Source organism: Acanthopagrus latus, chromosome 12, assembly GCF_904848185.1.
Source record: "Acanthopagrus latus isolate v.2019 chromosome 12, fAcaLat1.1, whole genome shotgun sequence".
NCBI classification, from domain to species: Eukaryota; Metazoa; Chordata; class Actinopteri; order Spariformes; family Sparidae; genus Acanthopagrus; species Acanthopagrus latus.
Genome location: NC_051050.1, coordinates 15,668,805 through 15,686,139, shown reverse-complemented (window position 1 = coordinate 15,686,139; position 17,335 = coordinate 15,668,805). Strand labels below are relative to the sequence as shown.

At 40.6% G+C, this 17,335-nt stretch overlaps 2 protein-coding genes across 3 annotated transcripts; both read left to right on the top strand.

Moving 5' to 3' along the window:
- The first annotated feature begins 541 nt into the window (after window positions 1–541).
- Window positions 542–3,660, top strand: surf2 (surfeit 2). 2 transcript variants are annotated; one of them, XM_037117070.1, is made up of 7 exons: window positions 542–716; window positions 934–1,085; window positions 1,837–1,940; window positions 2,669–2,854; window positions 3,004–3,143; window positions 3,239–3,329; window positions 3,387–3,660. In XM_037117070.1, exons 1-6 carry the CDS (start codon window positions 642–644, stop codon window positions 3,326–3,328), a joined length of 747 nt encoding a protein of 248 aa, XP_036972965.1. In that variant the 5' UTR covers window positions 542–641; the 3' UTR covers window position 3,329; window positions 3,387–3,660. The 2 variants fall into 2 exon arrangements, with proteins under 2 accessions (XP_036972965.1, XP_036972964.1); XM_037117069.1 differs by having other exon boundaries at window positions 3,239–3,660.
- Window positions 3,661–6,375: 2,715 nt separating this feature from the next.
- Window positions 6,376–14,422, top strand: surf4 (surfeit 4). Its single transcript, XM_037117724.1, has 6 exons — window positions 6,376–6,706; window positions 9,986–10,172; window positions 11,064–11,140; window positions 11,230–11,273; window positions 11,941–12,127; window positions 13,692–14,422. Exons 1-6 carry the CDS (start codon window positions 6,659–6,661, stop codon window positions 13,956–13,958), a joined length of 810 nt encoding a protein of 269 aa, XP_036973619.1. The 5' UTR covers window positions 6,376–6,658; the 3' UTR covers window positions 13,959–14,422.
- The last annotated feature ends 2,913 nt before the right edge of the window (window positions 14,423–17,335 follow it).

Here is a 17,335-nt window from a genome sequence, read left to right as displayed (position 1 = left end):
AAATAGAATAAGCAGTAAAATCCATTATCAAGTGTCGTGTCCCATGTGACCTGTGCAGTGATACATTTCAGTATTAGTCTGGAGTCACTCGTTCATACCACATGTAAGCTATTGAAAAGAGTTGCTGAATTTTCATAATACATGTTCATATAAAATAGAATAAGCAGTAAAGTCCATTATCAAGAGGTGTGTCCCTATATGGCATTATATCGGCATTGGTTTGGACTCACTGGGTGACATGACATGGAAGCTATTATTATTAAAAATGATAATAATAATTATAAAAATAATAATAATACAAAAATCGTATAAAAATATTTTTGCAAAATATATACACAGCACTTTAGGATCAAAATAAGTGTGCTACATAAAATTTTAGTTTTAGTATTTAGTATCATATCACTAAAATCATCAAGTTGGAATGAAGAAACATTGTTTTAGTGTAAATCAAACAGGGTAACTTACTGAGCTTCATGTTGTCCTCTCAGCCGCACTTCCTCACTCTGACCAGTGGGTGGCGCGATGATATCACGTAGAAGAAGAGTCGGCGCAGAGAACCCACGTGTGGACACTTCCTGTCAGGGGGCTGGCCTGATAAACACACCGAAAGATCTGTTTTGAAGTGTGTTTTTTTTGAAGCTATGGACGAACTACCCGCGGACCTCAGAGCTTTCCTACTCAGCCACCCTTTCCTTCAGCTTACAGACGCCAAAAAGGTTTGCGAGCTAATCACAACGCATCACACGCGACAAACTCCACGATGTGATGCTAGCTGCGATGCTAACTCCTGACTTGTGTCGTGTTACTGCCAAGTGATGGCTGAATGAGTTAAAACCAAGTCAATGATGACCAGGAATATTGTCGTATCGAGCTAGACGAAGCGAGTAAGAGCCACTAAATGTGCCACATCTGTCACCTGTGTGCTGTTTGCAGATCAAATGCACTCTGAACGGCCACGAGTTTCCCTGCAGCCTGGCCGAGCTGCAGAAGTTCACCCAGGGGAAGAAGTACGAGAAGCTGAGCGCTGCAGCGGACTTCAACTACAGCCAGTATGAGCCGCACATCGTGCCGAGCTCGAAACAACCGTAAGAGACACTTTAACTTGACGTGTTGTCATTATGCCAGAAAAAAAAGAAAAATCAGCTCCTTAATTTTAAGTGCAGCAGTGGTAGTTAAAGGAGGAATTCACCCAAAAATAAAGAATTCAGTCATTATATACTCGCCAGCATGTGGATGGAAGGTCAGGTGAAGTCAACAAAACATTTCTGGAGCTTCAAAACAAAACAGAGTTGCAGCATTCTCCTAAATAATTGAAGTAGATGGGGACTTGTTTTTAAGATGTAAAGATACAGCTGGAAAAATAAAAAATGGCTCCATACAATGTGTCCGGCATGATCCAATTCTCAGGGCAAATAATATTAACTTTGCGCTTTCTGAAGTCAAAGCAGGAGCTCGGCTATGTGTTGAAGGTGTAAATAACTTCCAGAGACTTGGATTATGCCAGACGAGCCGTACGGAACCCTTTTTTACGTATGAAAACAACAAAATCTACTTCAATAGGTTTGGAGAATGCTGCTAAGCCTCACCCCACTTTCCATCCACAGGAGGGTGGCAGATAATCATTGAGTTTTCCGTTTTAGTAGGTGAATCACGATTTCCCAGAGAGTAGCATTTTGGTGTATTATAGGAAACTTGTTTTTAGACAATTTCCACCTGTTTCATTGACAGATTTATCATTTTTTTACTTATTACAAGCAAGAAATCCCTTGTTTATTTTGCCCTTTTTAAACTTTGTAATGCATTGCCTGATTTGTGTGTTGCCTGTCTGTTTTCCAGCAACCAGCTCTTCTGCAAGCTGACCCTCAGACACCTCAACCGCCAGCCGCATCACGTCCTCAGACACGTGAACGGCAAACGCTTCAAGAAAGCCCTCGCCAAATGTCAGTGCAGCACTTATTTTTGATTTATTCTTTTGTCTTTTTGTTGTTGGAAAGGATATTAACTGGTACATGTAGTTTGCCTTTAGACAGTGGGGACGTTATAAAACACAAGGCCAAAGTCAAACAGAATTTGGGTGTGATAATCATCGCTCGGGAAGGAGAGCGAAACATCTCCGCCGAACATAATTGTGCTAAATCTGCTTGAACAAAGTTTTAACACACTTTTGTATGCTTGTGGAAATTTGCAGAGGATGGTACATTAGAAGTCCCTGAAATAACATCATCACTAACATTTAATTAAAACATTTCACCGCCACATCATCCAGCCACTTACCTCAAAATAATATTCATAAAGTTTTGTGTATCTTACAGTGAACTTCAACATCTTTATTACACTGTACAGTAGAATTTCTTCAGTTCTTATCAGTATTGCCATTGTACCTTGATCCTTCAAAACTCTGTGTTCATATTACTTAAGTTTTTTCATGTTTTCCTCCATGGAGTTGAAGGTTTTTACAGCACTGACACTTTCCAAACAAACAAAAAAAAGATCACGTCTTCTTGGACCAAATCAGCTGACCCTACAATCTTCAATCAGTGATTTTTAAAACATTTTTTTTTTAATTTGAGCTGCAGCGATGGCCAATAATATCGCTGCAGATATAAGTTGTGAGATGCTGCACACTGTCAACTCGGAGACTGATGCGAATGTCTCGTTCCTGCTCTAGATGAAGAGTGCGCAAAGCAGGGGATCGAATACGCCCCGGCCAGACTCAAGCAGAAAAGGCCCAGAGACAGCGGAGGAGAGGTCGAGCGGGGGAGAGCCTCAAAACACGGGAACGGGATGTGGGAACCCACATCCAGTGACGAGGACCACAGCGACTCAGAAGACAGCATGAGCGACCTCTACCCTCGTCAGTACACACTGCAGACGTCTTTGTCCACTAGTATTTTGGATGTTATGTCCACTGAGTTTACTCTTAATCAAACACACTGTCGATCAGGAGAGTGACTCATATGCTTACAATTCTACTTTTTTCACACTTGTGTCACGTCCCCACAGCCACCATATTCACTGTAAAAAACCCGGCAGAGGAAAATATGGAGGGTGAAAACAAGGGGGATGGGGAGGACGATGACTTCCAAACAGATGAAGAGGATGAAATGGAGGTGGATAGTCAAGTACTGCAGAAACGCAAGAAGGTCTGTCGAAACCTGAAGAGCATTTTTTATTTTTTATTTTGATGCATCGCTATAAGGTTGTTCTTGACTGATGCCAATGCTGTAATGTCTTTCAGGTCCAAGGAGGCGGTTTTCAGAAGAAATTCAGAAACAACAACTGGAAATCGGGACGTAAGAAACGTGGAAAAGTCCCAAATGGGAAGTAAATGCAAAACCCTAAATGTGTAGTATTTTTACACCTGCTAATTTGTCAGGGAGCAGCACTGCACTTCCAGTTTGGAGAAGCATTACTGTGACTGTCTGAACCAGCCGGACATTTGTATAGTGAAAACATCCCCTCGACTTTTCATATTTATTCCATATGAAAAATAGTCTGTTGTTCAAGTTTTGATGCCGCACAGCTCCAGCCAGGCTGGTTTACGTGACATGGACAATGTCTGCGTGGCAGTAAACGCATCATTTTGTCTGGAGAAGTTGTATTTTCTGGTTTGCAACCAAGAGCGCTTGTATAAAATACAACTCTGTTTGTATGTGCAAACATTGTCTGTGTTTTTTTTAATTTTCTCCTCACAATGATCGCCTATAAAACAGAACACACGGGGGGAGAGACGTCTCCAGAAACCAACTGTTGCGGGACATGAACCTAAATCATCCAAGTGAAAAGCACTTTTGAAAAGCACATCTCCTACTCATTTTCCAGAATATAGAACTATATAAGGAAGCAGCACAGGAAGCCAGATTACTTAGCAGTTGCAGTCACTTGCTGATGTGGCTGCCCAACAGTTTCTCTCATGACTACGGAGAAGCTTTGATAGATGACGGGAGAGATACCGGATCCTCCTGTACCGCTACAGGTTTCAGTGTGTCTGCAAAAAGATCTAGAATTATCATGAGATTGTGGCTACTCACTGCAACAAGTTGATTTATTGTTTTCGTTAAATATGACATTTAGCTTTACATGCACGGACCTGCACTTACACTCATGAGATGTGACTGCAACTTAAAGTCAGCGTCATATATTTCCTCTTTCCTCAGTTCCTGTGCAAAACAATTAAATCCAGATCACAGTTATTGCTGTGTGTCAAATAAAAAACATCACCTGGTATGAATTAAACTGGACCTCTGCTTGCTTGTGAAAATACCTTTTTTTTTCCTGCATAACTAACAGGGAGTGGACACACGTTTCGAGTCTTTAGTCTTGACTTTTAACAACCCATGTGCAAGTTCTGGCCCCCTTTTTGAACATCCATCTTGTTTCCTGTGCTGTTGCTCTGGCATCTTGTGATAGCTGTGGTTATCATCCTCTCCCCACCACTAGCCACATATCTGACCACCAACACGACTACAAGCCAGCCATGAGTATTGCCAGCCAGCCCCCGCAAACACTACTGTAACATTGTGTCCCTTCGGAGGGTTGCATAAGCAGTCATGTTAGGAAAGGACCTCGATTCTTGACAGGGGGGCCAGGGGAGCAAATGCACACGGAGACGATTTAGAGAACCGACAGACGTTTGAACAAAACCCTCGGCACTGTCTCCATTAAGAAGCTGCGGCTGACCTGCTGTTTGTGGTCTGCTATGCACACGTAACCAAGCTCCAGAGGTGTGTGTACACAAGAGCCAGTAGTAAGATAATAGATCACTGAGGGCAAACAGCCAGGAAACATTTAATGCGGAGAGCGATGAAGTGATTTGTAGACATATGACCGATAAGTGAGGGCGTAGCTGTGCCTCAGCCAGGATGATAATGCCCCACTCCGCAGGGCGTGAGGGGTCACCGAATGGTTTGATGAGGCATCAATCATATGATGCGGCCCTTCATATTCGCTAGATTCCAAGGAATTTAGGGGAATTTCCTGTTTGTTTGTGACAGGGAGAACTGACGCTTCTCCAACACCTTGCCAAAACCTTTTATGATGGTCGTTTTTTGAGGGCTGTTGACAGTGTATAGAGATGAGTTTGTTGCAGAATGTGAACAAAATGCAATGAATAAGAAAATCGCCCTGATGCGAATGCTGAGGGATGTGTGATGTTGAAGCTTCTCTGCGTGTTCGTCAGACCGTTTGTGTGATCTGTTTGAGTCATACAACTCCTACTTGTGTGAAAAACAGTCGTTTCTCATTCATTCAAGATTTATTCATGCCCAAACAAACTAAATAAACAAACTCTACTGATTTCTAAATAAACTGAGTAAACAAACTGACCCTGAAGGACAACAGGGTTTCATACTGTATTACTTTGTTTATATTTGGCGGACCCTGCCACCTTTCTAGCTTAAAAGAGTGTCCTGGGGACCTCATGTTCCTCTCAGCACAGCTTGTTTATTCTGTAATGGAAAAAATAATAATATTTCATTAATATTGTAAGTATTGAAATTCAGAGTTTTAATTTCTTCTCCAAAACTACACAGTACTCCTTTTAAAGGAAAACACAATTTCGTCCATTTTTTACAGTTGTATGTGGCGGACCCTGCCACCTTTTAGCTTCAAACAGTGTCCTGGGGACCTTATTTTCTTTTGAGAATAGCTTGTTTATTTTGTAATGGGGAAAAAAATCATTAATATTGTAAGTATTAAAATTTGGAGTTTTAATTTCTTCTCCAAAACTACACAGTACTCCTTATAAAGGACGACACAATTTCATCCTTTTTTACAGTTGTATGGCGGACTCTGCCACATTTTTAGCTTCAAACAGTGTCCTGGGGACCTTATTGTTCTCTGACAACAGCTTGTTTATTCAGTTCTGAGTTTGTAGTATTACCTAATTAATATTGTAAATATTAAAATTCTGTTCTCCAAAATTACAGATTGCAGCTTTAACTTTTTAACTCGGTAAAGTGCATTGAAATTATAACTGTGAAAATCATACAAATAAAAGATATCATGCAATGATGTCTATTTTAAAATAAAGGATCAAAATTTTAATAATAAGTCTATGATTATATTACTATCTGACATATGCAGGCTAGTGAATTCCACCATATGGAATGCTATAAAGGTATTGATATGATATTTTTGTCTTTATTACATTTCATTTCGCCTGGATTTCAAAAATGGCAAGAACATATAAACAAAGAACAAAATTACTGCACGACTGCCTCAACTGTGCACGAAAAACACTGAGGTATTACAATACAGTACAGCATTTGTGGGGTTAAAAAAGAACATGCCTCACAGTTCATTTCGAAAATGAATTCGGATGTTGTAGAAGGTATAAACTTGTTTACAAGTGTGAAAAAATGACATCGGTAAACAACGGCGGGGAGATGTGTCGAGCCCCTCGCGGATCAGTATACGTGGCATACAGCGGTTGCAGTACCATGTAGGGGGGCTCCGTCTCGCTCGTCAAATCGCGGGGCATTGTGGGGCGGAGGCGGCCTTTTCTCTCTGCGTCCAGGCGATCGGGAAATCTTCAAGTAAATAACGTTTACAGGGGGAGGAACGGCACGAGCGCAGCCTGCGAAAAAAATCCAACACGTCAAAGCTGTGTTGCGCTTTAGCCTTAATTATTGAAATAAAACCTTAGTATTGCACGAACATGGGGCAGGAGGATCTCATGAACACAGCCGAAGACGTGGCAGACCAGGTAACTTCAGTTTTTTTTTTCTTTTTTTACAGCACGGCAGTTGTGAGCGTTAGCCGCTGTTAGCATGCTAGCTGCTAACTGGTGTCTCTCAGAATGAAGTAACGGTGGCCCGAGTGTTCTCGCCGCTGTTGTGACGTCTTTATTTGTCGTTTATACAAGTGCTCCGTGGCTAGCTGACATCATTAAGACGACATTGTCTGAGTAGTGGCTAATTTTGGTCGGGTTTTTAAATCGCATGACAAGTGACTGAGGTGCTCCTGTCATGCGTCTCCAGATGGATTAGGTGGCATTATTATTTGACACTGACATCTGTTTGACAAAGGCCAACCTAACGTTAGCTAACACAGGACTCTATCAACTATATTATGGCAACTTGTTAGCTTGTCGCCTGTAGCCACCTGGTTTACTAACAGTAACGCTACAGTTAACGATATCAGAGGCTAATCAGTGCCAGCCAGCATTGTGAAATCGCTTACTTGGCTTAGCCCACAAGTTATTTGCTAACACACACTCGTCATGTTGTGTTGCTGCAACCTCAATTGCTTGGCTTTACTAGTAGCATAGTTTGATAGACTGTCCCAAAGTTGAAGAGGCATTTTGCTTTGCCTAAAATGTGCTTGGCCTTGACAAAGCTGAACGCGAACCTCCACTTTTATCACACATGCCACAGCAGCCTTTCTGTAGTTATCTCTGTCTCTTTGAGGGATTTTCGCTGGCTGGTGTGACTACACGGGAACACACTTATCAACGAGAAGCTAGCTGAGATTTCAATATCAGATTTCAGGTCAGCCTGTGACCCATTTTTTCTACATAGACCCCAGAGATGTTGGGTTTGTGTTCTGCACCTCTGTGTGCTCTGAAAAGTTGGTGTAGTCGGCTCGGAGGAGGCATTTGTGCTGGATTCATGGCCTTGTGTTTGTGCAGGACAGATCAGACTTTTAGCTCTACTTCTTTTAGAGGAGTTCTGTGAGATTACACACAGACTCACTGAGTCAGATCTGTGCGTGTTTATGACAGCTGTGTTGACTGCACACAACCCTCCAATGCCAAGCTATGTCAGCCACTTCCTTAACTGAATTACAGTTGATTGATTCATAAGCTCCTATCACGAGTGCTGTGTTACTGTAAGGGAACCCTGGATGTGTTCAGATGCTACGTTTGTTCAGGAAGAAACCCATCTGAACCCATTTTAAGGCCACATTTCCCATTAAAGGGGTCTTGAGCTAACATGTTACTGACATGTTACTCCACAAAATGGTCTATTTCTAGGCTGTTGCAGCAACCTTGGGCTTGTTCGGATTGGCTCCCCATCCGTCCATTCATGTCCCACATAGCAGTTGTAGTGGGAGTTGGTGGACGCTGATAGGCTGCCGAGGCCTGACAGTGCTGATGTGGACTGCCGAGTAGGCGGGGTGGCCAGGGGGCAGATCGCTGCTCCTCTACTGTGTCACTGTACTATCTGAGGATCTTTTCATGGGAAAGAAAGTAGTCTAGTTTCCCTTTTTCTTTAAACATTTTGTGTTCTCCAGCTCCAAACAATGTAACAGGCTGTTTGGGGCTGTGACAAAGAGGCAGAACCCTGTTGATATCTTGATTTGTGGAGCACAATCAACAGCGGTTTATTCTGTCAAGCTCCATAGTTTACGTGTTTCAGACTAACATTCATTATGAGTAAATTGGAGGGGATTATAACACCATGTCACCTCTTCACCTTTTTTCGATCTCTAAATATTTTATAGAGAAAAGACTAATGTAGTTGTTGTACTATATAAATAATCAGAAGGCGTGTAATTTTAAAAGTAGAGCTGACAATGTATAGCCAAATTGCTTTATTGTCTGAAAAAGCTCTGTAACACAACAGGTGTTATTTGAACAATGGAATGATGAGTCATCGATCTTTGCTCATAACACCTTAGCCTTTCTTTCCCTTAGGTGTGCAGATATTACAGTTCTTTTTATAAGACAAGAACGTGAAATTATCGATTACCTTATCGGCCATGAGAAGCAGGTTGTTAATGATCAGAATCGGCTGGAGAAAAAAAAACATATCCTGCATCCCTAATAATGAGTGTTGATGTTCAAATGCTACAATATAAGAGACTACTTTACTGGTAGGGTTAGGGTTAGGTTTGATTCATGACTTAATATAATGACTAATATAGTCGACTAGTTTTAACAGTCAAAATTGAACACTATTTAATCCATAAAGTAGATTATCGTCCCTGAAAAGAGCCCTTTAAAATCAAGTCCTACTTTAAATGCAGCTCAGATTTGTGAAACCTTGTGCCAGTCATCATGAGCATTATCCAAAACATGACAACAACTCCCAAAATAAAAGTTAACAACAAAACACATTTGGTGAAAACAGTGTTCAGTGTTACAAAAGTGTTTAGAACTTGCCTGATTATTATTACGTTTTTTTCATTGGGTGAGCACATGTGATCAGAAAGACTACCAAGAATACAATACAAAATAGTACAATTATTAGGTTATTCAACAACATTATCTGGCCTGACCTTTGACCTGCTGTAAAAGACATTTCTACTAACAAGTCTAAAAATTGATGGCCTATTGAGCGACCAAAACTGATCTACATTTTGCACTTATTCATTCTTTGACTTTTACTTACTAAAGAAAAGTAAAAACTGCCATAGCTTCACATAGTAGTGTCTTATTTTTCCTGCTGTGCATGGAGTTCTACACTATCTGGCAATAGGGCTTCTTTTGGATTTTCTGTCTAGCTAAGTCCAAGCAAGTCAGCAATTTTGCTTTAAATGACAACTGTTTCAACATTCACTTAGCCTGACAATTAGAATCAAATGACTAGTGGGTTCATTCCTATCTCTATAGTTGACAATGTAAATAATAATTAGTAGCAGACCTGAATTACTCCTTCTCGTCCAGTTTTTACACTCTGAGATCGAGAGAGTGCATCCTCTTAAAGAAAACTGCAAATGGAACCACAGTGTGTGACACATTTTTCACTTTCTAGTCTACTATCAGTGATCAGAAACCTCATTAAAGCCCTTGGTGCACGTTTCCTGTCTATGATAGACGCTGAGATATGTCTTAACAGTAGCAGGTCTGAATGATTCTGAGTACAAAGAGTGTCTTTATTTGAAATTCAGTTTGATGTGTTACAGCTCGGAGACCCAGTATCAGTTTTGCTGATGTAAACTAGTTGAGTAACACGTTAGAAAAACCACATCCCTTGATTGTCTCTTTGTACTTCCTTTCTCTTGTCAATCATTTATCCTCTTCCTCCACTTTGTTTACCAGTTCTTGCGGGTAACTAAACAGTACCTGCCCCACCTGGCGCGACTGTGTCTCATCAGCACCTTCCTGGAAGACGGCATCCGCATGTGGTTTCAGTGGAACGAGCAGCGAGACTACATCGAGGCTACCTGGAGCTGTGGCTACTTCTTGGCCACGTGCTTTGTGCTGCTTAACCTCATAGGACAGCTGGGTGAGTGAATGGGAGGCAGTGTCGGTTCAGGTTGAGGCCAGGACTCAAATGAGTCAACTTAAAATTTACTGTTGTAGGCAGTTACGTTTTTGTTTTTGCGTCACTGGGTGGTGCGTGACACAAGTTCTGGTAACATATGTAAGGAAAGTGAGTCAAATTGCTAATGATAGTGGTGAGATTAAAAATAGTCACGCATTAGTTGTAAATATAGAAAATGAATTTGCATCAGAATGTTTACCTCCCAATATTTATATTGGCATCAGCTCCAAAATGTGGGGTCACAGTCAGACTCTACCACTTTACCATACCTACCTGGTAAATAAGTACTATTTAAAAAAAATAAAAAATAAAAAAAAAAGATGATTGGTCCAAAAATCTGTTATAAATGTGGTTAAAAATGATCCTCAAAAGGTCTTAAAAAGCATCAATTTAAGTGTCTACTTCCTGGAGGTACCCTGTTGATAGCACTCGTCGAAGCAAGCCAAGAGACACTTGTCTACAAAACAGTATTTCATTGGATGCAAAAATGCATTCCTGAGCTCCTTGAACTTTTAAGCAGATGGCCTGTAAGAGCAAGTAGCTTGCGCGGTGGCACCCAAAATGCTTTAGAGGAAAAGTCAAGTAGGTGTCAGGTTCCATTTGCCTGAGAAACAGAAAATGAAACTGCAATGACCACATGCTGTAATCACTGAAGCATTAGGAAAAATTTGGAAATTTGTTATGGGAGTGCGATGGGGTTTCTGCTGAAGACATGCTTCAGTCTGAAATCAACGGTCAGAGCTTTGCGCAAACACTATGTTCCTGTGGACCTGTCCTGCTACTTGTTCTAACTGACAAAGTCAAAGCTTTTATGTCAACAAAAATTGAATATTCTGCTTTGTGTCCTCACAGGTGGTTGTGTCCTTATCCTCAGTAGAAATTTTGTACAGTATGCCTGCTTTGGACTGTTTGGAATCATAGCGCTACAGGTCAGAACAATTAAGTTATAATAACATTATTAATGTAAGCAAAACTGGATCTTTGTATCTAATCTGGAATGTCTATTCTCCTCCACCAGACTGTTGCATACAGCATTTTATGGGATCTCAAATTTTTGATGAGGTAAGTTTTACTTTATACCAAGAAAACATCTCTTCAGAGTACAATTATCTGAGTGAACAAGTAATGTTAAGGGGAGAACATTATTTTTTATGTGTTGTCAATTTTCTTTTTGAGTTACTCTTTCATTGGGTTCAGTTCGACGCCATGTTTTGCTTTTGTCACAGTGACACTTTGATACGCTTGTAGTAGTAGCAGATGAGACAGCATCTCAATTGTCAAGCAAATGGCAACAATTACTATAATTACTGTGGACAGGACCTATGATTTATTTATACATCGACAGGCCAGATGAGTCATCAGCCATCTGAGGAATCCGATAAATACAGAGCGACATGTGAGGTGGCTGTTAGTTAGTATAATGTCAGGGTAAACTGAGTGGATTGACAGAAGGATAAAGAATGCAAATATTGATTCTGAAATTCAACAGTTTAAATAAGCAGTGCTGTGAATGGCATTTGTCATTCATTGCCATTCAGCAGACTCAATGAAAAGAACAGATTTTTAAAAAGAACATGTAGCCTCCCATCAGCTGATTTGGCAACTGAAATCTGCCTCACAAAAACCTGATTGTACTCTATGCACTCTGTACTCCAGGCATTATCCTGCTTGACTGACTGCAGGTCTGACGGGCACTGTCCAAAAATAACTGTCCTCTCTCCTCTCACAGAAACCTTGCCCTCGGAGGTGGCCTGCTCCTGCTGCTGGCCGAGTCTCGTTCGGAAGGAAAGAGCATGTTTGCCGGAGTCCCTTCCATGGGAGAGAGCTCGCCGAAGCAGTACATGCAGCTTGGTGGTCGAGTACTGCTGGTGCTCATGTTCATGACTCTGCTGCACTTCGACTCCAACTTCTTCTCTGTGAGTGCTGATGCTCATATTTCATCAATATCACCATATGCTAGGGAGCGGTTTAGCTCAGTGGATAGAGCGGGCATCTCACGTACAGAGGCTTTGTCTTCGATGCAGCAGCCCCAGGTTTGAGTCCCGGCCTGGGGCCCTCTGCTACGTCTCACTCCCCCTCTCTCAACCTGTTTTCTGTCACATCTCTGTCAATAAAAGGGGAAAAAGATCACCATATGTTTATAGACACTTTTGAAACCCAAGGAGATTACATTTAGACTTAAAGGAGTGCTTGAACATTTTGGGAAATGCACTTATTTGCTGTCTACCGAGGGTTCGATGAGAATGTCTTTGCACAAAATAGAGCCAGCCCCTTGCTAGCTTTGCATTTAGGATGGAAGCTAGCTGGACTCTGTCTGAACGTGGCAAAATCTGTCTTGCCTACACCTTTTAAAGCTCTGTAATTAACACAGTATATTTTGGTTTTTCATCTGTAGAAAAAAACAAAGTGTACCAAAATGACAGTTTGTTTCACAGAGGTTATGTGTTGGAATATTCTATAGCCTGGTGCAGTAACCTCATGGAGTGTCTGCTGGTTGCCTGTCAAGTGCTTTGGGCCTGGAAAAAGTCATTTGTTACCTTTAGAGGTGCTGTAAGGTGGATCTTGTTACCTTTAAACAGAGCCAGGCTAAGTGTTTCCACTCTTTGCACTAAGCTAACATAACCAGCTGCTGGTTGTAGCTTTACATTTTACAGAGAGACATGAGAGTGGTATCGTTTTGTTTTATCCTAGCAAGAAAGCGAATGCGCAAATTTCCCAGCTTTATTGTTAAAGACTGTTCAAACCTGGCAATAACATCCATCCTGAGTAATCTGATCACTAGAAGATAGCTCTTAGTACAGATGTAAACACACCAAAGACACATTGATGCACGTGTCCTGGGGCAAATTAATTGTCAACAAGATGAAGAATCCACAACAACAGGCAGAGTGCATTACACACTGTCTGATTTTGATGTGATTTCCAAATGCAAATGCAATTTATGTGTTTGGGCTCTTTTAACATGTCAAGATAAGCAGATGCTTGTGTCAACTGATTTAACCGTTGAACTAGTTACCACAACATCCCCGAACTCCCTTAAAATTCCCACAGTTTTGGAACTTCAAAACTTTTGCAAAACAGCCAGTGACGTTTCAAAATTAATCATGGCTTCTTGTAAATTTTCCATTAAATGCAAAACACATTTAGTTCTTTCTTTCCTTGTATTAAGTGTTAGTTTCCCAGGGCATTCCTTTCTGCTTCCATGTCTAAAGTGCATCTTGCCACATTTACACAAAATGTATGAAAGAAGGCAAAATTAGACACAACAAATACACAACAAATACAAATACAGTCTTCTGTAACCAGCTCACCCAGGACGGATGTTAATACCAGATATAAATAGGGTGTTCTCATGTTTATCTACAATCATTTCTCAACAATATAATGCCAGTTTTATTTGTATATCTTAAAATTCAATCACCACGTACTGTTAAGTGCAAATCTTTGCTCCCCTATTATAACATGTGTGTTCTTCCACAGATCCTGCAGAACATGGTCGGGACTGCCCTCATCATCCTAGTGGCCATCGGCTTCAAAACCAAGCTAGCGGCGCTGACCCTCGTCTTGTGGCTGCTGGTCATCAACATCTACTTCAACGCTTTCTGGACCATCCCCGCCTACAAGCCCATGCATGACTTCCTCAAGTACGACTTCTTCCAGACCACCTCGGTCATCGGCGGTCTGCTGTTGGTGGTGGCACTTGGACCTGGTGGAGTGTCCATGGATGAAAAAAAGAAAGAGTGGTAGGCAAACGTGGGGTGAGATCAGAGGATTGCACAGCAGCACCACTTACTTCCCCCACAGACCGGGACACAAAGACCCTCCCTCTCCTCAAGTTCCCCCCACCAGGGTACACTTTTGTTTTTGTTTTGTTTTTTCTAGCTCATTTTTTTATTTGGCCAAATCCACAGACACCACGTCAGCCATCAATGGACTTTTTTTTTTCTTTTTACTCCAAACTGCTGTTTTTTTAGTTGAATATCTATAATGCCAGATTTTTTCTAAACTTTTCTTGTATGTCCTCTTTTTCCATGACAACAAGATTAATAAAACATCATTGTATTTAAAGTGCAACGTAAACAGCTAATGGAGTGAAAGAAAACATTTGTGTTGTGTGTGCAGGAGGAATAAAAATAATTTATTGTATTTTATGGGTGTTATGCCATAAGTTATAATAGATTAATGTTTCTGAATAAAACTGGCAAATTGGATTGATTGCAGCAGTTTTTGATCCCGCAGTGGATGCTGATCTTTTTCTGCCGATGGATTTTGACGTGTCTAAGACCGGCTCATTATATCCTTCCACAGAACTTGGGCACTGATTTAATAGCAGCTCGTCTTGCCTCTCCAGGTTCACCTCCCCTCTTTTTTTCTGTCACTCTCTAGCATTTCGATACATTTGTACACCTTCAATCTCAACTGACTCTTGTTCATTAGGGAGTTGAATTCAGGGGGGACGTGTACATTGCATACAAAGTGGTGGATTGCTGTCGAGCTTGATTGAAAAATTTTCAACGCAGTTGTTAGCTCCAGGACTTGTTAATGGGCACTTTGTACTGTGCGTCTGTGGCGAATGCCTAACTAGTGAACTGTATATGATCGGGGATAATGGGGGTGGGAGGGCTTAACGTTTGTGAAACACCATATTCTGAGATCTAGAATAAGCAAAGAGGACTAAGCAGAGTCACTAGCCATCTGGACTTTGTCTTTGCTCAGTGTTTTTTGCCCAGTGTAAGAAACTTAAAAAAAAAAAAAAAAATATCCAGTGTATTGATTTTCAGAAGTTTATATTGTATTTTTGATCATTTGTTATTTTGATTTTGGAAGTTCATGGCGAAGAAATAAAAATTCAAAAATATAAAGTCATTGTCTCTTATGATGTTCCCAGAGGTTGAATTAAATTGGTGGACCAAAAAAAAAAGAATCAATGGTGTAAATCATCTACCAATGAAGCAAACAGAGTACAAGCATGGAGTATAGGAAGGGCTTTGTGAGGACCCTCAGGACAGCACCGCTTCTCAGAAATAATACAAGAAGCTCCAAAATATTGTTGTGCTGAATTGAATGAAAGCTGCATAAAAGAATGAAAATAGACACCTATGTTAGTTAGACACACAGGTGTTACCCAGGACAGGTGTTGGAATCAGCCGATAAGGTTGAAGACTTTGAGCAAACACTGACCTCCAATGGACGACAATGGTAAAAGTCTACTGCAACGGATTGTTTCTTCATTTTTAGTAGTGTGATGACTACATACATTTACAACCTGAATACTATTTTTGTTGTCATATTGCAATGCATTTGTGATTGCTGCCACGATCTTAAAGCTGTTTTATGTGTGTTGTTTACAGTCGTAACTGCTGGGAAAAAGAAAAAATCTGAAATACGCAACTATTTAATCATACAATTTTTGAAAAGGTTACATGAACTTTAATAAAGCCGCTCTTACTAAACTGAACCGACCAAGTAGATTCTAGAAACACTAAATTGCTTGATTTTTTTTTTGGGGGGGGCAACAACTTTCTTTTGCAATGAAGAAGAAGAAGAAGAATAGAGGAGTTTGATAGAAACCTGCACAGACAAACAGATGGACACTGTCTACTTCAAATCTGGTGGTTGAAGCCGAACTCCAGTGGAAAGAAAAGATTAATAAAATAGGGGAAATAATATACGCAATCCATTCAAGCTGATGTCTGTGTGCATACATAAATGTTACAGTGAAATCATACATACAGTTGTGTTCAAAATAATAGTAGTGTGTTTAAAAAAGTGAGTAAAGCTCAAAATCCTTATTTTATTTTTATTTTATTTCCATACACGCAAATGCTTTGGAAACACTGCACATTCTATTCTGAATCAAAACATGAAGTGTTGTTACTTTACAAAAGTGAGGAAAAAATCATATTTTACGCTGTTCAAAAAAATAGCAGTGTCTGCATTTTTCATTACAAACTCAAACATTTACTTTATGAATTGAAAAATGCTTGAAGATTTAGCTTTCTTGTGAATCACTGAACTAATATTTGTAGTATAACCACTGTTTCTGGAACTGCTTTACATCTGTGTTGCATGGAGTCAACCAACTTCTGGCACCTGTGAACAGGTATTCCAGCCCAGGACGATTGGACTACATTCCATAATTCCTCTGCATTTCTTGGTTTTGCCTCAGAAACAGCAAGTTTTCTATTGGATTAAGGTCCGGGGATTGGGCTGGCCACTCCATAACGTTAATATTGTTGGTCTGGAACCAAGATGCTACTTGCTTGCTGGTGTGTTTTGGGTCGTTGTCTTGTTGAAACACCCATTTCAAGGGCATTTCCTCTTCGGCATAAGGCAACATGACCTCTTCAAGAAATCTGATGTATTCAAACTGATCCATGATCCCTGGTGTGTGATAAATAGGCCCACCACCATAGTAAGAGAAATATCCCCATATCATGATGCTTGCGCTACCATGCTTTATTGTCTTTAAAGTGTTCTGTGGCTTGAATTCAGTTTTTGAGGGTTGTCTGACAAACTGTCTGTGGCCCCTAGACCCAAAAAGAACAATCTTACTTTCATCAGTCCACAATATGTTGCACCATTTCTCTTTAGGCCAGTCAATGTGTTCTTTGGCAAATTGTAGTCTCTTCAGCACATGTCGTTTTTTCAACAATGGGACTTTGCGGGGGCTTCTTGCCCATAACTCGGCTTCATATAGGCATCTTCTAACTGTTACAGTACTCACAGGTAACTTTAGATCTTCTTTGATCACCCTGGAGCTGATCATTAGCTCAGTTTTGCCATTTTGGCTATTCTTCGGTCCATTTGAACGGTGGTTTTCCGTTGTCTTCCACGTCTTTCTGGTTTTGGTTGCCATCTTAAAGCATTGGAGATCATTTTAGCTGAGCATTTTCTGCACTTCTTTGTATGTTTTCTCTTCTCTAATCAACTTTTTGCTAATCACTTTTGCTCAAAGCGCGCTGTTCTTCTGAACAATGTGTGGAACAACCCATTTTACTCCGATTTTCAGAAAGAAATGCTCTACAACCAGCTGGTACATGTGCTGTCTTTGTTCTTAAATAAGGGCCACCTGTTTGACACCTGTTTTTTCACAGAGTGAATGACCTCACTAATTGAACTCC